This window comes from Schistocerca americana, chromosome X, assembly GCF_021461395.2.
Source record: "Schistocerca americana isolate TAMUIC-IGC-003095 chromosome X, iqSchAmer2.1, whole genome shotgun sequence".
Taxonomy (NCBI): domain Eukaryota; kingdom Metazoa; phylum Arthropoda; class Insecta; order Orthoptera; family Acrididae; genus Schistocerca; species Schistocerca americana.
In genome coordinates, this window is record NC_060130.1 from 1,001,040,290 (window position 1) to 1,001,066,462 (window position 26,173).

Sequence of the window (26,173 nt, forward strand, 5' to 3'; positions counted from 1 at the left end):
ATTGGAATGAAAGTAAATCTAATCTAATCTAATCTAATCTAAAAGTGGTGTGCAAGGTCGTTGGCAGTCCAGAAGTGTTGGCCAGACCACATTTCACAATTATTTTGTGTTACGTTACTGGGTCAATACCCTATATGGAGTTTCTACATTGGCCACAGAAGACTCATGTCTGCCAGGTCATTATTTGAATCTCACTCCAGCCCAGCATCCTCTGGCTCCTTTACACATTGCATTGAAGGATGACGTGCATGGAGGTATTGACCAGGCAACACGTTTACTGGACAGGCATCGATGCCTGCTCGCATGATAAAGTGTGTCCAGCTCAAGTTTTTCACCACGGTCCTTAACTGAACACTCTTGGGATAGGGTCCACATCAGTTTTGCAGAGCCATTTTGAAGTGCTGTGTGGTTGCTAGTGATGGATGCCCTCTCCTAATTTCCATTTGTGGCACACATCATCCACCACTACACCTACTACCATTTTTGCCCTTGAGAGGATTTTTGTTATTGAGGGGCATGTTGCACCCTGTGCTGGATAACGGGTTCCAGTTCACATTGACTCAGTTCAAGGCCTTTTTGTTGTTGAAATTGCATTGACCATCCGACCAGTGCCTCCTTTCACTGTGCCTCGAACATAAGAGGCTGAGTGGCTGGATCACACCTTCAAAACTCAAGCATGCCTTGCAAGGCATCCTTGTGATTTCAGTCTACCCTTGTCAGTGGGGTCAGTTGGGCTGGAATCCTGCATGGTTGCAGGCATCACACCCTGTTAAACCACCTCCATCCCATGCAGCGTGCCCATCCTGCATACAAGCCCATCTACTCACGTGTTTGACCAGCATCCAGTGTGGACTGACTGGGTTGTCATAGGGCACAGAGACCATCAGGTGTTCTATGTTGAGGCTGGGCATCTTCACCTGACCACCACATCACAATGCCAGGTAGCCTGTGCTGTGGCAGTGTGGTACCTATGGGGAGAACTTGGGATTGGAGTGGGTGCTAACAGGGCAGATAATCTGTAATGAAACAGATCAAACTAACCCATGCCAGTGGCCATGCCAATATGACCATCTCAGCAGATGGAAAACAAGATATCATTTAAAAGGCTTAAAATGCCATAGTGTTTCTGTCTTTGGTCATGCAATGGGATAAGATTCAGGCAAGGAGAAATGAAGGTGGACAGTCTGCCCAGTTCTTGGTTGCTCCAGAACTGATGGAGAATCAATAAAGACACTGGCTTTCATTAAAAGTATTGAGATAGGCTGGGAGATTTGCTGCAGTCGAGAAAATGAGAAATGAATCTCTGTTGAACAAAACAATCACAGGCTCTTCAGGTCTCCGTCAAGCTTGCAGATGTACCAGTTACCAACTCTAGTCATAACAAACTCAGCGGGATTGAATGCATGATCTTCCATTAGGACCTAACACTACAAACAAATGGAGAACTGTGTGCTAACTGGGAGCAGTGCAGAGTAAATTTTGTTTGTCACATTCAGAGAGGACCTAAGGATAAGCAATGGACACTGTAGCTTTTAACCTAGCGGTCAATTGAAATGTTTTACCTAGGAAACTTGAGTCGTGGTTTATAGGCGTGATGTCAAACCATATTTTCCTCCTCGTATGAGACAGTATAGGTGCCGAGTTACAGGCACATGTCCTCCAGTTGCACTGATGAGACTACTTTTGGGGTATATGGAAGGACAACATGTAAGGACAGACTTTGCAAACTCCCTACATGTGTAAACTACACAAAACACCACCCTCCTCATTTGCCAATGTGTACAGTTTCAAGAGGGAGAAGAAAATCCAGGAATATGAAACACATGACCATCTGGCTTATCAAGGTGCTAAGAAAAAGTTTAAACAACTCCACACAATTGATACATCATCATACTGGCAAATATTGTGTAAAAATCCACTTTCAGTATGATGAAGAGATCTCGGACATTAACTCCTTGCTATAGCTACATGTCAGTGCCCGTTTTTCAGTCAGGAGAGGAGGCATCAGCTCCCTTGACCCCCAAACCTGCAGCACCAGTGGTAAAGAAACCCGCCAATGTAGCCAGAGATGGCTTGTCCTCCTCCTGCATCACCAAAGAAGAGGATACCTGCCAAGGTACCTCCCTCCCAGGATGAAGCAGACTAGCAGCCTACCACCAGCCATTGGTGGAAAGAGCCACAGTCTTTGTGTTGTAGAAAAAAAAAAAGGATCCTCTTCTGTCCCAGAACTGAAGACAGGAAAATCCTCAGAAACGGAAATCTCACAAGGACAAGAAGGTAAATCTGAAGTTGAACTGAATCCTGCTGCTCCATTCTGTGAGAGAACATTGAAGGGCACTTTAATGACAGAAACACTATCCTTTTGTGGAACATTTAACAGCATTCAAGAGACTTCGGATGAAGGCAAGGCATTTAATTAAAAAAAAGAATGCAGGAGTGTTGGGAGCAGTATATATCATCTAAGAGAGCCCACACCAAATTGTCTTGAGCATGGACTAAACTCTGTCGCATTTGAGGCCACGCGTCATCCGTAGTAGTTCTTGGCATCTCAAAGAATGGCAACATCTGTACTTATCCCACAGTTGTTGTTGAATGTCTCGCAGTACACTTTGCCAAAGTGTCCCCATGCAGTAACTACCATCCCAATTTCCTGATCCAGAATGCCAGGCTAAGCGAAACTACTTATCCTTCCATTTAGTGTATGGGAGTTCCACAGTGCTTTAGCAGAGCGTTGGGGCAGAATCACTGGATCTGATAAAATCCACAATCAAATGCTTAAACACCTTAGCAACAACAGCATAAAACATGTCCTCAGGTCTTCCAAATTTATTTGGTAGGAAAGGGAGTTTTCCTGTCACTGGTGGGAGGGTATTATTATTCCTTTCTCAAAACAGGGAAAAGACCCTTTGTTTTGACTAGTTATTGACCAGTCTCTCTAATGAACAGGCTCTATAAATTATTTGGAAAAATTCTCAACCTATGACTGTTTTGGTGCCGGGAAGCCAAAGGACATTTAACACAATTAAAAGTATGTTTCAGGCACTCTGATCCACCACAGACCAAGTAATTCACCTGGAATCTGCAGTGCGCATTGCTTTTGCACACAGTCAACACCTGATTTGCGGGTTTTTTGGACAGCAAAAGGGGTAAAATATTGCCTGACGACATCACATCCTGTCTGCTTTGCATGAGTGGGGTTTTTGTGGTTACTTACCCATTTTTATTCAGAATTTCCTACCCCTCCAACTGTTCCGTGCCCAGATAGGTTCAGCCCTCAGCAGCCAATATGTACATGAAACATAGATTCCTCATGGACCGGTTCTGAGTGTGACCCTCTTTACCATCACAATCAATCGTATCATGACTGCAGTGAGACCCACAAACTCACTGTCACTGTATTTGGATGATCTCCACCTGTGTTATAGCCCTGTCATAGTGCACTGCTGAGAAGCCAACTTCAGGGGTCCGTACAGAAAGTACATAACTGGGTGATGAAATGGATATATATTTTCTCTCACGAAAACTCACGTCGTGCACTTTTGTTAAATCAGCACTGTGCATCCTCACCCAAAGCATTACCTTAGTAACCAGTTACTTTAAGTTGTAACTTTCCATTTTTAGGCCTTTTTTTTTTTACCAGTAAGTTAACATGGTTACCAGATGTATCCCAGATGCATAACCAATCCATGTCAGTCAACTCTGTTCCACAGTCAACAGTTCAGACTGTTTACAAACCACCTAAAAATGGGCAGACCAGCATGTGCATGACTGGACGCTCTGTGCAAGGACCTCCAGCTGCTCCCTTTTACGTGTATACATATAATACACCCTGCAGGCTATAAATTAAAAAATTGTGTGGCCCTCAACTACGTACCCTCTGACTCAGAGTTGAAATATTGAATGTTTTGGCTGGTTTCATTGTCTAGGGGTTGGGATACATAGTTGCCACATTACAAGCCAAATACTGCTGAGTCTACAGTATACAATATGAATATACACATGAATCGAATGGTTGAAGATTCCTGTCACTCGTCAATTGTGAATTTTGAATGTGACATAAAAATTTTCAAATGAAAGATTGCAATTAAATAAAACCAGCAGGTACTATTATTAATGACTTTAAATGATGAGTACGATAGCAGAAGTACCTTTTAGAATGCCGTTTATTACTGCAAAACACTTATTGGTGTCGATGGTGCAGCAATTAAATAAAATCTAAGTTGAATAACAGTGAAACAATAGATTCCTACTTCACGTAATTAGTTATGAACAACAACATAGCTCGCAAGATATTCACTTCTAAACGCATACAACGTCTTCACTGCAGAAGCCACAGAAATCTCACAAGTGGACAAGTTGGCACTACGTAATATTTCTTTCTCCCGCGACCACGCGCAAACTGTTCCACTCTCCACGTAGTTCCTGCGACCGACCGTCGCTGCTTCCTGTCCAGCACTTCTCTGCCTCTCCGTGACCCGGTGCCCCCCCCACCATCCCCCACTACCATCCAGTCTCTCCATTCACTGGAGTCGCCTACCATAGTAACGAGCACTGTGATTGGCTACAGCGCTCCTGCCATGTCTCCAAGCCAACGCTCACTCGCAAACATATGGAAACACGTACGAAATATTGGATTTACATTTAAATAACTTGAAATTAAATAAATATTCCTACGGCTGGACCATAAACATGCTCTAACTCACATTATTAAATACATAAACAAATCAAATAAACATATATCAAAGGAATGGAAACAAAGGGTAAACCAGTAGCATAATGTCTGTGCTTTCTAAAACAAAGTAAATATTAACCAATTTCTTCACGAGTAGTATATATCGGATATAAACAAAGACATAGATGAATAAATGTATTTATAAGCTTGCTGCTACTGTTTTTTCGTGTAACTGAGGAGTACTTTTGGCCTGAAGCAATTGATAATAATCAGCCACTTGACCTCCAATAACTCATGTACTATTCAAGTTAATTCTACGAATTCAATAAGGATCTACACCTCATCTTCATCGATTTTCGACAAGCTTATGACAGCATTGACCGCGCCACGTTATGGGAAACGTTAGAGGAACTTGGCATCCTATCAAAATACATCCGCTTAATTGCTGCTTGCTACTCTCAGTCTACGGCCCAAGTGCGGTTTGGTAATCAACTATCACCATCATTCAGTATACAAAATGGATTGAGACAAGGAGATCCATTGGCGCCAATATTATTCAATTTGGCCCTGGAAAAAGTAAGCCGTGACACTTGTCGAACCAGAGAGATGGAGATGGTGGGAGCAGACACAATCTTGGCATTTGCTGATGATGTTGTGATCCTTGGCGACACTCTAGAGCAAGTACGCAGGGATACTTCCCGATTCCTCCACAATGCAGAGAAAATTGGGCTGGTGGTGAACGAGGAAAAAACTAAATATCTTGTTGTATCACGCCGCCGAGATCTCCCTCCTTCCAATGATGTCGACAGGCATACCTTCGAACGAGTTGAAGAGTTCAAGTACCTGGGCTCCATACTAACAAATAGAAGCGAAGTAACGAAAGAAGTACAGCAACGTATAACAAATGCTAATCGCATGTTCTTTAGCCTGAACAATCTTTTCAGATCTCGGCTGATATCGCAGAAGAACAAGATCCACCTATACACGACACTGGTGAGACCAGTACTTTTATACGGCTGTGAAACTTGGGCAACATCAGCAACAGCAGAAGAAGCAATATGTGCATTTGAAAGGAAGGTACTTCGGAAGATATATGGACCCATCTACAATGCCATGGAAGGTAAATGGGAACGAAGAAAAAAAGAAGATTTATACCAGCGGTATGGAAAGCCACACATTGGACGAATATTGGCGCAGAAGAGACTCCAATGGTTTGGCCACATCCTACGGGCAGACGGATCCCTTCCAAACAGAGTCCTCCACTCTCAACCCACAGGAAAACGCCCTAGAGGACGCCCAAGAACTCGATGGAAGGATAGGATAACAACGATCCTGAAAGAAGTGGAACCAGCAGCCGTGGAGGAGGACGCCAACGACCGGATGAGATGGACTGCCATCTGCAACAGCTCCCTCCTCTCGTGTAATTGACAGACACTGCGTGTGTGTTTTTTTTTTTTTTTTTTGTTTTTTTGTTTCTGTAATGTATCCCTCTTGCCTTTTAAACCTTTGATTGAATGCCCTGTTTATTTTTTCGTTTTTCTTTAAGCTGTAATGTACATATGTAACTTTTACTACTGTATAGAGTACTTTTGTAAGTCTTTTTGTCTTTACTTTTCCTTTTGTTCTTCTTGCTGTAGGCCTTAAAGGCCCGATAAGGCAATAAATGATGATGATGATGATGATGATGACTATTCAAGTTACATGCCTGTAATTAATACCAATTTAGGTTTACACTAACAGCTTTCTAAAGACATGTCGATCAACAAAATTGGATCAACCATTTAGATTTTGGAAATCCATTGCTGGGTGTACTTGTATAATTTACAGTCAGATACTAAACTTTTAAGCTAATAAAGATATTGAAAATCTGATTACACCATCAGAATTGTCATACAAATAATGGTAATGTACATGTTTCTTTTTAAGGTATCATGATTCCTCTGGCTATTATTAAATTCTACATGTGCTGTGAAATGTCTGCTATTATGGTTTCACAAAGTCCGCCATCTTTGGCCTCTCCTTCATCAACACAAAGCACAGCGTCAGTGTGGAGTTCCCAGCCACGCGGTCGGCCTGGACTATGCGCTGGGGTTACCCTTCTTCCACCGGCCAATGTCCAGCACAACGTGGCCACCGACAAGCTCGGCCTGCCGAAAGGCCCCCGCACAGCCATGCCAACTCTGAACTTAGAATATTTTCAGGGCGCCCCAACTCGACCATTACCTCACAACCCCCACCCCTCCCCAGTGGTGTGTACTCAGTCCTGTGATTTGAATGGACCTCTTCCATGGCTCTAAGAAAAATCCTGACTCCGCCTTTCTCAGGTGCTTATTCTGTTCAGTTGGCAAAAGTACCCCAATTCAAGATGCACCGAGACAGATGGGTCAAAAGTGGACGACATGGTTGGTTATGCTTTTGCACACACAAAGGGGATACAAAAAGTATTCTCTGCTGATTGCATGCCATGTACACACTGCAGAGTTGGTTGCCATATTGTGGGCTCTGCAATACATTAAAATTCATGCAACAAATAGCTTCTTGGTTTGCAGAAGCTCTGTGAACTGCTTACAAGACACCTCTCAGTGCTACTGCAATGTTAGACTGCTTTATTTCTTCGTTGATAGTCCTTGGTGTTGACATACTACATTGTTATACTAGCTGAAAAACTGGGGGGGGGGGGAGTGGAAGTTAAAGACTGACAACTGTAAATGATGTAGCTGACAGTTGCACAATTGCATTTATTTACTTTCACTGTTCACAATCCCCCAATATTACACAATTATATGGCCAGTTCACTATTGGCAAATGTTGATAAGCCTCGTTAATAGGTTGCAGGCAACATCAGCATACTGCTACAATAGTTTGCTGTTGAACATCTATGAGCAGTAAAAACCTAACCACACAGTTCACAGTTTTTGCTGAATAATGTGGTACGTGGGACACTCAAATAAATTAGACAGACATTGTCATTAATTGTTCTAACACATGGCCTATTTGTGTTAAACTTATTCCACTGTTAAGTTGTTGTTCGGCCATGGACTGACTGTCTTGGGTCCAAAAATCGGGCGTCTATATATCCTCACAATAATAGGCACTGAAACTACACATTGTTAGATGTTTTAAGTTACAGAAATTACTATTAAAACGTAACTCATTGAATTAACTGAATACATCGAAAAATTCCTTCTTTTCAACAGTTCCTTCTAACAGAAAGGATAGGCTAAATTATTTGTTTAAATATTGAAATTAACAGATACAGTTATACAATTTTTTTTTACAACCTGGTAATTATTTTGGAATTAAGGGCTGGCTTTGCTAATAGAGCCAAATAAATACTTCAAGAATCCTAGTAGTTCTTCTTCCAAATGTCTGTAACTAAAACAGAATTTATGTTTCTTTATAACTCAACAATAATCTGTCATGAAATAATTACTGATTTCCCCTGTAATGATTTGTAGTAAAATAATAAATTAGGAAATTAATTACATACACAAAATTAGACCTGGTGTTATATTCTTTAAAACTGAGGGCCACATTTTTCTTTTATGGAAATGCAGATTATACTCATTCATGTTAATGGTAATCAGGCAAAAATGAAAATAAAATGAATTTAAGGAGGCAGATGGCAATACAAGAGAGGAAGTAGAAAGATCCCAACTTGGTATGTCACACTACCCAGAAACTTTCTGGTTGCTAACATCCAAGACCTGCTAGTTTATCTCTACAGCTCTGGAACCACCATAACATTCATTTGGACATCAAACTACATGGGTATTTCGGGAAATGAACTACTGACAAGTTAGCTAAAGAAGCAACCACAGGAGATGAACTTGAACTCAGAGTATGAGGCACAGACCTACGACTGCAACTAGGACATTAAATTGGGACCAGCAAGGTGTGGCCTACTCCTCTCCAAGCCTCTTGGAAGGATGCCATCTCACTGTGATGACAATGTATGAGCCACATCAAACTTTCCTCCAAGTTCCTTTTATGTCAAGAACAATCCCCCCTCCCTGATGTAGCTGTGTCGGAACAGCTCATATTCTCACAGTGTGTGCCCTGCTGGTTGGCCTGAGATGAGTCATCAACCTGTCTACTTCCCTAACCAAAATACTTGTGAATGATCACAGCTACTGAAGTCGTGCATTTTGTGAGAGAAAGTAGATTTCATAACAAAATTTAATGCACCTCAACTTTTTGTGTCGGGGAATGACGTTGGCTTGTACCTCTTGCTTTGGTGTGTGTCCATAGTGGTCCCAAGCTACTTTCCCCACTGCACTGCAATGCAGTTTTAGATTTTTATGCACATATTTTATTTATCGTACTTTTTGAGCTAATTAACTGTCTGGTTGTTAGTCTTCATTTTCTCACACCATTTTAGTTGTACTGACTATGAGGATGACCAATCTTGGTGTATCCTTCAGCAACCGACTACAGTTTGCAGATGCCTGGATTTTATCCCACTTCTAACTATCTGACTTAAACTACTTTCATGCATAACTTCAACCATGGGCACAAGATCACAGACACTGGAGCTGACAGTTCTCCTTTTCTTATATTATTTGAATTTCTAGTCAAACGAGAGACTGTTAAAATACTGTTCAGTCCCTTTGAACCCATAATCATAATCATTTATGGTTCTGTGAAATGACCAACATATTCTTTAAAATTTTAGGGAGAAGTTTTTAGTGTGTTACCAGGGTGACTGGATCATCCATGGTTATATACGAGGGCGGTTCAGAAAGTAACCTCCGATTGGTCACAGTGCGGGTTGTTGGGGGAGTAGCGACGCCATCTGTGCATTCACGCACTCAACAGGTCAGTCAGCATCAAGCCGTGGTCGAGTGAACGTCGTACCTGGGCTAGTTTAGTTTTTGTGGCAGTGTGAAATGTGTGCTGCAATAGAAAACCCTGCCAAATGTGAAGTGCGTGCTGTCATAAGGTTTTTTACAGCCAAAGGATATTCTGCAGCAGCTATTCATCGTGAGCTTTGTGCCGTGTACGGACCAAGAGTTATGAGTGAAGGAGTTGTCCGTGGATGGGTACGTTTATTTAAAAGTGGACGAGAAAACGTTCATGATGAAGAGAGGAGTGGTAGACCATCATTGGTGACTGACGAACTCGTTCAGACAGTTGATGCAAAAGTTCGTGAAAATCGACGTTTCTCAATGTCGGAGTTGTCTACTGGTTTTCCACAGATTTCTAAGACTCTCTTGTACGAGATAGTGACAGCAAGATTGGGTTACCGTAAGTTCTGTGCACGATGGGTGCCCAAAATTCTTACCGACCACCACAAAACTCAAAGAATGGCCTCTGCATTAGACTTTCTGTCACGTTATGAGGACGAAGGAGAACCATTGTTAAACAGAATCATGACCGGTGACGAAACCTGGATTAAGTACGTGAACCCTGAGACAAAAGAACAATCAAAGATGTGGGCACATTCAAATTCGCCTACCAAACCAAGAAAAGCCTCGCAAGATTTTTCTGCCAGAAAACTGATGGCAACGGTGTTTTGGGATGCCAAAGGGGTGTTGTTGGTTGAATTCATGGAACGTGGTACGACCATTAATAAAGACGTGTACTGTGAAACAATAAAAAAGTTACGACGGGCTATACAGAACAAACACCGTGGTATGCTGACTTCCGGTATCGTTTTTTTGCACGATAACGCCCGTCCTCACTCTGCTCGCAGAACAACGGCCCTTCTTGAGTCCTTCAAGTGGGACGTTATCAACCATCCACCTTACAGCCCAGACCTGGTGCCAAGTGATTATCACCTCTTCATGCATTTGAAGAAATGGCTCGGGTCACAGCGGTTTGATGACGACGAAGAGCTCAAAGATGCGGTCACAGGCTGGCTCCAGGCACAAGCGGGTGATTTTTATGCAGAAGGAATTTCAAAGCTTGTGAAGAGATACGATAAGTGCCTCAATCGCTATGGAGACTATGTAGAAAAATAGTGCAAAGATGTAGTTGTAAGATGTATATATTAAAATATTTTTATTTAACTTGGTGTATTTTTTTAAATCAACCAGAGGTTACTTTCTGAACGGCCCTCGTATATAATAGAGGGAAACATTCCACGTGGGAAAAATATATCTAAAAACAAAGATGATGAGACTTACCAAACAAAAGCGCTGGCAGGTCGAGAGACACACAAACATACACACAAAATTCTAGCTTTCGCAACCAACGGTTACTTCGTCAGGAAAGAGGGAAGGAGAGGGAAAGACGAAAGGATGTGGGTTTTAAGGGAGAGGGTAAGGAGTCATTCCAATCCCGGGAGCGGAAAGACTTACTTTAGGGGGAAAAAAGGACGGGTATACACTCACGCACACACTCACACACATATCCATCCGCACATACACAGACACAAGGCCTTTACAAATGTCTGCTTGTGTCTGCGTATGTGCGGATGGATATGTGTGTGTGTGCGAGTGTATACCCGTCCTTTTTTCCCCCTAAGGTAAGTCTTTCCGCTCCCGGGATTGGAATGACTCCTTACCCTCTCCCTTAAAACCCACATCCTTTCGTCTTTCCCTCTCCTTCCCTCTTTCCTGACGAAGCAACCGTTGGTTGCGAAAGCTAGAATTTTGTGTGTATGTTTGTGTGTCTCTCGACCTGCCAGCGCTTTTGTTTGGTAAGTCTCATCATCTTTGTATATGTGTGTGTGTGTGTGTGTGTGTGTGTGTGTGTGTGTGTGTGTGTGTATATATATATATATATATATATATACAATAAGGGGTATGAGATAATGTGACTGCATGGGTGGTAGTGAGTGAGGTTGGAAGAGTGTGTGTGCAATTTTATTTAAAGTTTACTGTTATTTATTTTATAACATTTTCGAGGTTTTAATTAAATTTGTTTCTACAGATTTTTTTAAGGGTGTTGATAACCTCACCATTGAGCACCCATAACTCTCTCTCTCTCTCTCTCTCTCTCTCTCTCTCTCTCTCTCTCTCTCTCTCTGAGAGAGAGAGAGAGAGAGAGAGAGAGAGAGAGAGAGAGACTATAGACTGTATTTGTTTGTACTATGAATGTTGTACGAATTAGGTGATGTAAAAATTAAAAACAAAAGCTGACATACTTTGCTTATTTTCATTCCATTTTGGGGTAACATCTAAAGCAGATTTGAAGTTATCCGGGGCCAGAAAAATCTAATGCAAATTGTGTGTGGTAAAAATTCGAGAAGTGTTTCAGAATCCAACTTTTAAAAAATGATTATATTGATTAATATGACTTGGTGTATTAATTCCTTAAAGTCAGTCATAAGTAGTTATCCCTCATTCAGACCAACTGCCCAGTTCACGGAATCAGTGCAGGCAAGACCATCAGTCTTCACAAACACAGGAAGTCCTGACTTTGTTCTGAACAGTGTTCATTATTCAGGAACACACATTTTGAATGAGTTTCCAGCAACCGTAAAATGTTTTAGCTACTAATAAAGGACATTTTAAAAGAAGCATAATGTATTTATTGGTGGCATACTCCTTCCACTTCATTGATGAATTTCTTAGCAGAACCAACTGATGTAGGTATTATTAACTATGTCTCACATAAACACTATGTAACACATGACTTTGGCACAGCTTCAGTAATGCGATCTATGTAAGTCAGCCTTTCAAATTGTTCTTGTTATTGAACATGGTTGACTGCAATAGCCTTTTTAATAACATGTAAACAAATAAATGTATTTAAAAAGATTGCCCCCCCCCCCCCCCCCCCCACACACACACACACACACCTACACCTTTGACCAACGTCTCAATGTATGTGGAAGAAATGTTACTATATTAGTTTTTTTGTAAATATTAATTATGTATTTTTGTTTTTATGACATATTCACATCCTTGATCTCATTATGGTTGTATGGAATGAACATTGTATCTCACAAGATCTGACCTTATAACTCACTGTGTACTGTAAAGTGTTTTTGTTATGGTTCATTAGAACGGTGATAGTTTCATACTGTCCATTCACACACGTCTGTATCCAGGGTTGCTAATGCACAGTAATGTGATAGTGCTAAAGCTGGAGAGAACTTATTAAAATGCCATTGCTGTTAGCTGTGTTTCCACTAGATGGCTGCCCAGAAGAGGAAAAAGTGATAGTGTTCAGTTTCTCATAGCCACATTGTGTGCCAGTATCCAAGTTTAAATCTCAACCATCATGACATTGTTATGTGAATTCAAGACACGTGTCACGAGTGACATATATCGGTTGTTTGATGTGGAGATATTATGCCAGGCAGACTCCATAATAGTCTTCCAAAGGTATAGACTCTGTGCTGGCTCAGGATATAGGCCTCAAGTCTCTCTTGGATCATAAATGACAAAAAAATTACACGCCCACACTATGATCATTTGTCACTGTCATTTACACTAATCGTTCACTCTTAAAACACAACTTTCTTCCAAAGGAAGAATGACCTTTGTAGTTTCCAGTTAGTTTGGAAGAAAGAAATCAATAAGTTGGCATATTTTTAACATTTTCATTCAGTAATGTAATATGCTTCCCCATGAGCTGTGGACCTTATCAGTGGGGTGGCTTGTGTGCCTCAGCAATAGATAGCAAACATATGGTTCCTGAAGAGGGGCAGCAGTCTTTTCAGTAATTGTGGGGCAACAGTCTGGTCATTTGACTGATCTGGTCATGTAATATCAACCAAAATGGCCTTGCTATGCTGGTACTGTGAACAGCTGAAAGCAAGGGGAAGATATAGCCATAATTTTTCCTGAGGGCATGCAGCTCTACTACTGTATGACCAAATGATAATGGCATCCCCTTGGGTAAAATATTCTGAAGGTAAAATAGCCCCCCTTCAGATCTCTGGGCAGGGACTACTCAGGAGGATGTCGTCATCAGAAGAAAATAAACTGACAGTTGACAGATTTGAACATCGAATGTTGATCCCTAAATCGAGCAGGTAGGTTAGAAAATTTAAAAAGGAAAGTACATGGGTTGAAGTTAGATGTAGTGGGAATTAGTGAAGTTTAGTGGCAGGAGGAACAGGACTTCCAGTCAGGTGAATACAGGGCTATAAATATGAAGTCAGATAGTGGTAATGCAGGAGTGGGTTTAATAATGAATAAGAAAATAGGAATGCAGGTAAGCTACTATGAACGGCACAGTGAATGCATTATCATAGCACAGATAGGCATTAAACCCATGCCTACCACAGTAGTAAAAGTTTATATGCCAGCTAGCTCCACAGATGATGAAGAAATTGAGAAAATATATGATGAGATAAAAGAAATTATCCAGCTAGTTTAGAGAGACAAAATTTTAATTGTGTTATAGGACTGGCATTAGATAGGAGGAAAAGGAAGAGATGGAAAAATAGTAGGTGAATGTGGACTGGGGAAAAGAAATGAAAGAGGAAGCCACCTGGTAGAATTTTGCACAGAGCATAATTTAATCATCATTAACACTGGGTTTAAGAATCGAGGATTGTATATGTGGAAGAGACCTGGAGACACTGAAAGGTTTCAGATTGATTATGTAATCATACAACAGATATTTAGGAACCAGATTTTAAATTGTATGACACTTCGAGGGTCTGATTTGGAATTTGGCCACTTTTTTTATATGAACTGTAGATTTAAACTGAAGAAGTTGAGAAAAAGGTAGGAAATTAAGGACATAAGATCTGGATAAGTTGAAAGAACCAGACGTTGTTGAGAGTTTCAGAGGAAGCATTAGGCATCAGTTGACTAGAGCAGGGGAAAGGAATACAATAAATGATGACTGGGTAGCTTTAAGAGTTGAAATAATGAAGGCAGCAGAGGATCAGATAGATAAAAAGACAAAGCCTAGTGGAAATCCTTAGATAACACAAGAGAAATTGATGAAATTATTTAATACAGAGATACTTAATTTAATTGATGAAAGGAGAAACTTTAAAAATAAAACAGGCATAAGGGAATACAAATATTTAAAAAATGGAGTTGACAGGTAGTGCAAAATGGTGAGTAGGAATGGCTAGAGAACAAATGTGAGGATTTAGAAATATATTTCACTGGGGAACTATGGCCCCCAGGTACCGTGATAAGTCATGGTGATTCATAGTCTCACACAACTGACCAGTTGCAGTGCACTTGTTGACGTGTCAACGTGAGGTAGGACAAAAGGAGCAGGGCATTATTGGTGAAGCTCTGTTATCAAACAACAGTGATGCTGCAGCTGCATCTACAGAATGTCGCCAGCTGAAAGGATTACAGAAGGGTCCTCTTTCTCCACATGCTGTGTGGAGCGTGATGAAGTTTGAATCAACTGGAGAATTAGGTTTCACTCCAGGAAGAGGCCAACGACCAGTTGCACCACATGTGGTTGATGAAATCGCTGGTGCTATGGCGGATGATGCTGTGCACAATTCCCGATCATCAGGCAGTGCACGTGCTGTGTCGTGACAGTTGAGCATCCCGTGGTCCACTGTACGGAAGGTGCTTTGAACCATTCTCAAATGGTATCCGTACAAGATCCATATTGTACAGCAGCATGCACCACAGGATGCACGACGACATGCTGACTTTGCTCTCCACTTTCTCGCAAGGTTTGGAGTTGACAAGGGCTGGCCCTGGACCATCCTGTAGACAGATGGGTCTTATTTTTCTCTGATGGGTGAGGTGAACACACAGAATTGCCGAATGTGGGGATCTTCATCTCCAGTCACTGTGCATGAAGTTCCTCTGTATGGTGAACATGTCACCATACGGTGTGGCTTCATGGCTACTTTCATCATTAACCCAGTCTTTTTTGAACAGGTTGGTGCTAAATGATCAGTGATGTGCAATGTGACTCGTAACGTTACTACCATATGCTTCGCCAGCATGTCATACCCACCCTACAAGAGAGACGCATTGAACTCTGTTGTTTTCATGCAGGATGGGGCCCCACCGCACATTGCTCATGAGGTTCACCTGTTTCTTTGAAACATATTTGGAAATGATAGAATCATCAGCCAACCGTTTCCAAATGCTTGGCTGCCACAGTCACCTGATCTCACTCCCTGTGATTTCTGGTTCTGGGGCTACCTGAAGGACAAGGTTTACCAGAGGTACATTTGCACATATGCTTATCTGAAGTGCACCATATCAAGAGAGGTAGCCAGCATGCCTATGGACATGCTTTGTTCTGCTGTGGAGAATGCAATCCTGGGCTTTCAGACCCTTCTGGACACTGATGGGCGCCATATTGAGCCTCTTTTGTAGCAGTAATGGTACCAGTATGTAATGGTATGATGTACTGTAGCAACACACTAAGTGTTTCAATTGAATAAATTCTGCATTATTTCTCATCCCCATATCCTTGAAATTAATGCTGTCAAGTTTGCTACTCGTATGGTAATTAATTTCCGTGTTATAATGTGTTAAATAGGAAAAGTTTAATTATAACCATCCGGTACAATGCAATATCATCCTTGCTGATTTTGGCTGTGAAAGCATACTTACAATTTTTCCATCAATTGTTGTGTGGATTTATATGCTGCGAAAACCACACTTGACCACATCTGCTATTTTTACTTTGTATCTAAGGGTGATGCCAGGTGTACTTCCTTAAACCTCACATAAGCAATTTCTCTCTTCTTTCTCTCTTTCTTTCTTACTTCATTTATTTTTCTGCTGTGTGTGCTAAAATCAACCCCCAAAATACATTTACTCTCATGGGTGGGTAGTTATTAAGGATCTGCCACAATTTGAAATAAGGGTGGCTTTCAGAAGTACAAAATTGGCGTCCGTTATTTACAACTTAAACTTGCTTCTGTGTAGGGGAGAGTGCAGTATGCAGCCATAGAAAGAGTTGACAGCTTCCCTTGTGAATTTAGAGGTAGAGAAAAAAGTTACAAAAGCATTTGAAACAAATTTTTTTTCAGCAACTTTTTTTTTTTTACTCCACAAATTAAATTTTGAATAAACCTAGTTACTAAATTTAAATGTAGATTAAGATTACAGTGAAGGCCAGTCATGTAAGCAGTCAGTGTGCAGCTTACAGAGATGGGTAAATCAATTGACATGTTCCAAGACATAATGAGATATTGTAAATGTGATCCAAGACACATACAGATAGAAAGAACTAGCACAAACCACTGAGTGAGATGGTTAAGTGGAAAGATACAGGACTCTTATTTGGAAGGATGGCTGTTTATTTCCCTGTCCAGCCATGTAGAGTTAGGCTTTCCATCGTTTCTGTAATTTTCTTCAGGCAAATGCCAGACAGTTTTTTTTTAAAGTAAATGAACAATTTCCTTCCGTAATCTCCTTTCCTTCTTCAAGTGAACTGTACAAATAGCGCACTATGTCAGAGGTCAGTATGCCACAAATGACAAGACTCAGCATACTAGGGACATGTGAAAGCTTCTTACTTTTGTATGAAATAATCAAATAATATTACTGCCTTTACCTGGTGTAAGACAAGCAAATGAACTAGGCCTACAATCCATTATGACATTTATAATTATGTGTACCAGCAAGCACAGAATTTTGTGTAACTAGATATAGTCTCAATCCATTTACATTGACCCGAAAGTGTCTGTATACAACAGTCTTAACAGAGACTTTTTGTTTTTTGATTTCCAGGTGTTATATGGTGATGTGGAAGAAGCCATATGTTCACATGCATTGTATTATGCCATTTGGAAATTATATGGCGTTCTTCCAGAACGATGGAACTGGCAGCGTATGTCTGCTGATATGGCATTTTATCCTTTACGACCTGAATTAGTTGAGTCCACATACCTCCTCTACCAGGTAAATCCATGTTAAAATTGTTAACCTTGTGTCTCCAAAGAACATAGCTGTGTAACTGTATAATCCAAACAGATATACATGCTTCTAGTGTGACCTAGGCAGAGATGTACTCAAGCCTCTAGAAACAGAAATCTGTTATTTTGAAATGAAATGTATGCTAAGTACTTTAGTTTAATGAGTAGATAGAATCCACTTTGTTCACCTGATCAGAAAACAAAATATGTTGCCTCGGTCAAAGCCTTGCATATCTGAGCAAACCTAAAACAACTGGGTTTGTGCAGATGCCCCAGAGGTTGCCCCCCTAATCATTGATTTGCACCAACCTACACACACTTTGTCAATGAGGGTTTTGTAAAAAGGTATCTGCCACTCACACACCATGCAGTTACTTCAAGTTCCTTGCTCTCTTTATCACACAATGTTCCACTGTCACACTAAACTGTTTCTGAAGCATCCACAGAGTTCATGCTAATGAATGACAGGTAGTGCTGACCAGCCACCAGTTTGGAAAACCCATTGTACAACAAACACAGATTCAGACACTTGTAAGCCCCAAGAGGTGGCTGCCATTTGCTGTGTCCCAGGATGGACGCTGTGAGGTAGCAAAAATCTCTCTTCCTCATAGTTAATGTGGTATTTCAGCAAATTGCTGTTAAAAACAGGTGTAAATTCCACTGTTGCAATTTGCCTTAAGGCTATTTTGTACTGGTTTAGCTACAACATTGTGAAGAATGAAAACAAACCTGTACCCAGGAAGACAAAGAAAAGCAAGGAAATAATACAGTGTTGCATAAGTTGGGCAAAATATTCACACTCTGACAAGGAATTATGATAGTATGCAGTTACGACCTTCTGAAAGTACAACTTATAATTTTTTGTGTGCTCCAGTTATTTGTCACTCATTCTGCCCCATTGTAGCTGCCTAATGCCTGAGTCCAAAGTACTTTATGGTGAAGTGACAACTGGAGTATTCCTATTCACGGGATTTTGAAGGAGATGCTACTATTTAATGACACATTAATTCATTTCATTCATTTAAATTACGTTTGTGAATCACAACATAAAAATGTTCAAAGCAAAGAGATCTCTGGCACATGCTACAGGTTAGAAATCATGCACTTTGACACAATGAACAATGCATGTTACCAATGTCAAAACAGTAATTCACTCCACTATAGAATACTTCTCACTCAGGCATTAGGCAGCTGCAGTGGGGGTGGAGTGAGGGGCAAACATCCATTGCATGTTCAGGTTTAAAAGTTGCACTTTCAGTAGATTGTAAATGTGTACTATCAGAATTACAGCCAAAATTTTCGCACATGATTGATTTCTGGAGCCAATATCTTTAAAGTGTGCTTCCCCCCTCCCCCCCCCCCCCCCCCCCCTCCCCTTGAAATATGAGAATATGTTGGTGATGTTTGCTTGTGACCGTCAGCAGTCATCAACCCAAGTACAAACAATAAACAAGTGTGAGCTTATCAATGTTCATTACAGAAACAACTTTTATGAAAAGAATAAAATTACATCAACTTCTCAAAACATCATGTTCTGAAACTGATCACAGAAATAGTATAATATTCACCAAAGTCACCAGTGTGCACAGTGAGTGAGGGAAAACCACAGACTTGCACTTTCCATCTTAAAAACCGGCAGGCAGCTAGAGCCTCAAAATCACCTGGGAAGAAACATCACGAGAACACTACGTATCCCGAATACCTAGGATCCCAAATACCTACTGACACGAATAAATAAATAAATAAATACCAGTGTGCAACACTGTGCAACTAGTCTCATTGGAATGAATTTGTAAGGTATTCATAGATCCAAGACATACGAAAGACTGGCCAAGCAAGTGAACAACATTTATGTAGTATGTTGTGCCAATATACAAGGGATTATCATCTCAAAAAGAGAGAAAAGTGAAATTAATTTTATATTTGTTTGTAGCTGCATGTCTTCTGTTCTAGTACACATTGAAATCTCAATGCCACAATACCGTAGCACACTGGTAGAAGAGGTAAAACACTACAGTGCAGCCAATTGAAGAGTGGAGTATCCTGCAGTAATTCACTGTGCCATTTTGTTTTGACTTCTGTTGTGGTGTGCTGTGATTTTGTGTCATGAGGCTTTCAGTATGTATCAGTATTGCAGACAAGTGCCTACAAACAAACAAAAAAATTATTTGAGTAATTCTTTCTCCCCCCTTCTCACTGCCCACCTTACCTTCAGTGAACAGACAGATTTATCAGTCCAGTATTTTATGATACAGTAAATTTTAGATAAATATCTTACATCTTTTAATGAAGAATATGGTTGCATCTCCGTCCTGCCCCCCATTGTATATTTCACCCCTTCCTTTTCGCCTCTCCATCAGTAATTTGCAGAATGTTGTGGTAATTGTTAGTATTATTTTATCTTTCATATAATGAATGTTCATAGGAGCAATTCTACCTCACACATTTACTGCAGATAATTGTTGACAAATGTTGCTGCTCACCATGTTATTTTACTATATATGACGGTAGTATCTGTTCCCGAAAGAACAGTTACCGTGGATGACCATGCAGCTTTGCTAGAAATGAAATGATAATTAAATGGACACCCTAGCTGCAAACAGGCGTTTATGTACTTCATTGAGGACATGTTGAAAATGTGTGCCCCGACCGGGACTCGAACCCAGGATCTCCTGCTTACTACGAATGTAGTGGTGTGGACATGTTGGGAATGTGGATCCCACGGGGAGCGTGCAAGGGATAAGTCCCTGCAGACGCACTATCCTCTGTGCCCTCGGTGGCTCAGATGGATAGAGCGTCTGCCATGTAAGCAGGAGATCCCGGGTTCGAGTCCCGGTCGGGGCACACATTTTCAACATGTCCCCAATGAAGTACATAAACGCCTGTTTGCAGCTAGGGTGTCCATTTAATTATCATGTTATTTTACCTCATTTATGGACTGCTGTTGTAGTATATTGGTGTTCTTTCAACAGCTTTCAAGATTTACATTCCTATATATTATAATGTTATATGGAAGTTCTTGTAGATGAGTTAGGTACACATTAAGTTCATATGTCCTGTTTGTTCAGTACATACACTGATCAGCCGGAACATTACGAATACCTACCTAATAGCCAGTTTGTCCACCTTTGGCATGGATAACACTGGCAATGCATTGTTGCATGGAAACAGTGAGGCCTTGATAGATCACTGGAGGGAGTTGGTACCACGTCTGCACACCCGAGTCACCTATTTCCCACGAATTCCGGAGAGGGGGTAGATGGGCTCTGATGCCACTTTCAATCACAGCCCAGATGTGTTTGATAGAATTCAGACCTAACAAGTTGGAGGACCAGCACATCAATTGGAACTCACCACTGTATTCCTCAAATGACTCCATCACACTCCTGGTCTTGTGACTGGTGCATTATCTTGTTGAAAAATGCCACTGCCAGAGGGAAACGTGATCGTCATGAAGGGGTGTAAGTTTCTGCAACCTGTGCACGATACTCCTTGGCCATCAAGGTGCCTTGCAGAAGCTCCAATGGACCCATGAATGCCCACGTGAATCTTCTTTAGAATGTAATGAAGCCACTGTCATCTTCTCTCCGTCCCGCAGTACAGCTGTCGAGGAGGTGTTCATCTGGAAGGGATTTGTGCCCTCCATTAGCATGATAAAGATGGTATCAGGATTCATTAGACTGTGCAATGCTTTGCCACCATGCCAATGTCCAGTACTGATGGTCGTGTGCCCATTTCAGTCGTAGTTGCCGATGTTGTGGTGTTAACATTGGCACATTCGTGGCTCGTCGGCTGCGGAGGCCCATCGCTAGGAATGTTCGCTGCACAGTGTGTTCACACACACTTAAACTCTGCCCAGTGTTAGTCTGATCTTAGTTCTGTCACAGTTCACTGCCTGTCCTGTTTTACCAGTCTGCCCAGCATACAATGCCGAACATCTGTAATGAGGGGTGGCTGCCTAACCCCATGACATCTAGACAGGTTTTCACTAGGTTTCACATGTGTTGAAGACACTCACCACAACACTCTTCGAACACCCAACAAGTCGTGCAGTTTCAGAAATTCTCGTGCTGAGCCCCTGGGCCGTCACAATCTGCCCTCAGTCATAGTCAGATAGATCACACACCTTCCCCATTCTACACATGGACGGCACGCTCACTGATATTACACGCACTGTGTGTGTGTGTGTGTGTGTGTGTGTGTGTGTGTGTGTGTGTGTGTGTGTGTGTGTGTGTGTCTGTCTGACTAGCAGTCATTCCTCACCAGGTGGTGCTGCTGTCGCAATGATCTGGCTGATCAGTGTATTACTTAGTTTTATTAATGTACGTTGTGATTTTTTGTGACATGTCTAATAATGTGAAATGTTCTTATTTTAGCATAGCTTTTATGTTCTGTGTTTCGATGTGAAGAGCATAAGTTGTTACTTTAACAAGCTGACAAAGAATTTTTGTTAAAGCACAGTTGTGTATCTTTGTTATGTCTGTGACATAGGATGTAAAGACATTGTAGCTGCTAGTTTCAGTCTGCCACATGTCCCAGACATATAAAACTCCATCTGGTACCAATAACACTGATCAACAAAACTGCTCCAAATTACCCAGTGGGAACAAAACCATGTAAGTGGATGCAGATTGGTAACAGGGAACTTAATGTATCACAATTTTCTTCTTTATCTTTTACGGTGATGGGACCTGTACAAAAGCTGTCACCATTTTACATATGGAAGATTTGGATTGTAGGAGGTACACTGAAATCTGTTCGGCGTTTTAGAAAAGATAAGCTTCTGGTCGGAGAATCTAGGTTGCATTAAGTAATGCAGATCAAAAATGAAAACTGCTTGGCAGTTACCCAATTGGGATTGAATTGCACGACATTGTAATCTCTAGCAGGGTGTCGTTTCTTGCAGAGACTTGATGTTAGTGAATATAAGTGTTAAAGGATGAGTGGGAAGGGGATGGTTTGGTACATGTAAGGCACAGTATGAAGAGCGTCAATAATGAAAATGCGTTTGTATTAACCAGCTCTTCAGAATTACTAGAAGTGAGAATCTGTGTCCTTAGCTCAGCACAATTAAGTGCCTTTTGTGTGGATACAGCATCATTTCCTGCCATTCATGTCTCAAAAGCAGTCAACTTAAGCATGAAGATGGATATTGTTGTTCTGCCCCACAAGTCTCCATGAACTGCACAGGCAATCGTGCTCTGTGGAGTTGTGACTGCCTAGCATTCATTTATTTTTTAAAAAGTTGTAAGAAATTAAGATCTCAACACAAAATCTATATTAAAAAGAGGAAAAAAATTTTCCAAAAAATGACTCATTTGTAACAACATTTGCATAACAACCAGAAGCAGTGAAGAAGTGGCTGTATCCCAAGGCACTAGCAACACCATGCCTGTATGGACTGCCCAAAATAAATAAGGAACAGGCCTCTGCAGCCAATACTTGTCACCATTAATTCACACAATTACAGACAGCCAAATATCTGGCAACACTTCTTGCACCACCTGTGGAGCACTGTAGTCAAGGACATAAAGCTACAATGAGATAATGTGCTAAGAAGTTTTGACATTACCTCAACCTTTTGAACAGGCATTGACAACTGCACGCTTCAGTTGCAACAGTGTGTTCTATTAAGACGGACGGAGGGCCACGGTACGCACATAGGCTCCAGGGATTGCAAATCTCTACCTGGAACACTTTGAGAGGTGATGGCCCTTCAAACTGTTTGCCAAAGACACAAGCACTTCTGCTACGTTGACTGTACTTTGTGGTATGGCAGACAGGCACTGGATGCATTTATGGATCACCTTAACAGTATGTATCAAAATACTGCTCTCATTTGAAATAGAGGAGAGTGGATGTCCCCCTTTCTCGGCCACACTAATAAAGAATAAGACAGATAATGCACGAGGCCATCCAGTATGTAGGAGGAGGACCCACACAGACCTGTACCTGCAAGCACGTGCAAAAATGGGTGCAGTGAAGCACACAGTAGCAGGGCGTTGAAGAAGAGTAAAGATGCAGCAAACCAGGAAGAGGAAGAAGATACAGGACTCGCTTTCCTTCCGTACTTGGGACTGCTTTCAGCCAAAATTGCAAGGCAACTTGGAAAATCCGTCATAAAACTGTTTTCCACCTACCACCGAAGACATAAGAATGGCTCCGCTCTGCGAAAGACCCATTTAACCTCAACGTACTGGAGATTTACAGCATTGCCTGTGAATGTGGCCAACGAAACATTGGACAAATACAGTGCTGTATTTTGAGATGCTGTGAGGAGCACATCAGGCATCTGCAACAGGGACATCAGAGAAACTGGCAATAGCAGAGCACAGTGTCAAGGAAGACCACACCTTTGACTCCGAGAACACAGAGTATGGTAAGCTTCGAAGAATACTGACTGAGTGCAGCGTGGAGCACACCCAGCACCGTCCGTCTCGCAAGGCACAGCTGGAATGCCCAGACTGATATGCAAACGTGAACTGCTACCCCACCACAGCAACCCCAAGAATCGAAGAGCGAAAAAATTCGTCAGATCTGTGCCCGTCCAATCGTGCTGCACTGGTCTTGTTTGACAAATTTGATGACATTAAAAATATGGAAAGCATGGAGTGTTATGAGTGTTATTGTATTCCCATATCTGTAGAAAGACAGAGGCAAAAATAAAATAAAAAATCACTGAAAAGATGGCTCCCTTTTTACTGTGGAATGTAATTTGAGTTAAGATACCTGAGCAAGAGCTTTGACTTCACTTTGAAATGACGTGCTCAAATTTAATAAGAATGAGAAACAGTGAAAGGTGGGGTACCCATTTGTGTAGACATGTGTGCTACTCAATGTTTCTTCCCCTCAACACTTACAGTTAACTTCAACAGTGCAAGGTTCCATAAGGTGACAATTTCTATTTAGATGCACTTACTTTTGTTCTGTAAATGTTGGCTTCTTTTTCTGCTTTTATTTGCTTAAACACACACACACACACACACTCACTCTCTCTCTCTCTCTCTCTCTCTCTCTCTCTCTCTCTCTCTCTCTCTCTCTCTCTCTCTTTGGAGTCCACTGATTGGATGATACACTGTAGAATATGCCATGTGGCCTGCTAATACATTTGTTTATACTAGAAATTATATCTGAAATTGAGTTAAAATTTCCTTACACATTCCAAAACTACTTCTGAAGTCAGTTACGTTGATAGACTTAATACAGCTGATCTTAAAATGTGATACATTCTCCTGTATGGTTAAAAATTGTTCAAAGCATCGTTGTACAATATTGTTGCTAAGCAGTGCAATTTACAATGCATATTTTTACATTTAATCAAAGAGACTCTCTTGGCCTATCACCACCACCACCACCACCACCACTTTTATGTTTGCAGCTGATGAAAAAGAGCAAATCTTATACTCAAGGTCGTATTTAAGCACAAGCAACATGTGCAACTGCACAGGGCAGCAGAATTTTGAGGGAGGGAGAGAGGGGCGGGGGGGGGGGGGGGGGGGGGGGGAAGCAAAGTTACTTTTAAGTATAATTTTAATGTGCATTGTATCAGCATTCAGGCATTCAATAATTCACTGACAAAAAGTTGACAAATATTTCTACTTGCCATTAAACTCTTATTGTAATTGCAGTCCACCTGTATAACTTCTTCCTTGTATGAACTCATTAATTTCATAGGCTACAGTACAAGAAGCTCTCCACATAATCATGTAGCCTGAAAGATCTAATGTGTGGTGTGTTGTCCAATTCTTCATCGATTCAGGGTTATATTGGAGACTCACTTGCATATTTCTTGCTGAGCTTTAGACACCTTCTTCACTTCACAAGGAGTCAGCTGAAGAGAAACTTATGCAGATCAGAAATTTGGAATCAGTTTCACCTCCTTCAGCTGCTGAGAATCAAAAAAGGAAACTTCTGATTAAACCCAAGAGTTTCTTTGATGAATCATCTGACTCAGAACAACCACCCAAATGCCCTGGAGGAGGAGGAGGAGGATCAGATTGTGTTGAGATCTGGAGAAAAATGAAACTGTCATATTCTAAGATTACACAAAGTCTTCAGGATGAGTTACAGAAGAGACTTAATGTTTACAGAGAATGTAACCTAAGAGGTTCATTTCTCTCGAATATCACTGAAGTAGAAGCTGTTAATATTTATGATGCTGTAGAGAAACTTACAGCCGTTTAAAATTCTGCCATAGAGTACAACTTTGGTGAAGAATGTATACATTTTAAAAGCTGTCTGTTGCCAATGACAAAAGATGATGGTGACAGGTTATCCTCTCCTTCATTTCTCTGTAGAATGTTGGTTAAAAATGGTGATTATTATCCAAATGTGTACATAACATTCAAGATTTACGACTGTACTCCAGGAACAAACTCTAGTGCTGAAAGGTCCTCTTCTGAGCTACATATGCACAGCAGAAAATAAAGAATGACTGGTCAGTCTTGGAGTATTAGCCATAGTATTGGGCATGTGACAGTCTGGATTTTGAGGAAGTGATAAATGAGTTTTCAGTTAAAAAAAGTGAAAAGGATGTCATTTTTCGAAATTTACTAAATTTTGTAAAAGTTCAGTTAAATGGTATTGTATCATCCATTTCAGACTGACTAAACATTTAAGTGAAGGTATTTTAGTAAAGGGTATTAAACTGTAGCGGTTTTCTTTGAATTTTTACCATATATTGTGTTCAAGTCCGATGTTTCTGCAGTATTTTTACAGTAAAAGGGGCTCCTGAACTG

General features: G+C 41.0%; 1 protein-coding gene and 1 non-coding gene across 3 annotated transcripts in view; both read left to right on the top strand.

Annotated features, from left to right (window-relative positions):
• Positions 1-26,173, top strand: part of LOC124554772 (ER degradation-enhancing alpha-mannosidase-like protein 1) — a 206,606-nt gene that overhangs the window by 150,536 nt on the left and 29,897 nt on the right. For both annotated transcript variants that reach the window (XM_047128419.1, XM_047128418.1), the window contains exon 7: positions 17,251-17,421. In XM_047128419.1, coding sequence (XP_046984375.1) covers positions 17,251-17,421 — 171 coding nt within the window. The remainder of the gene's footprint in view (positions 1-17,250; positions 17,422-26,173) is intronic.
• On the top strand, positions 20,205-20,279 carry Trnat-ugu. The gene has a single exon. It is a non-coding gene; the product is annotated as a tRNA-Thr (tRNA).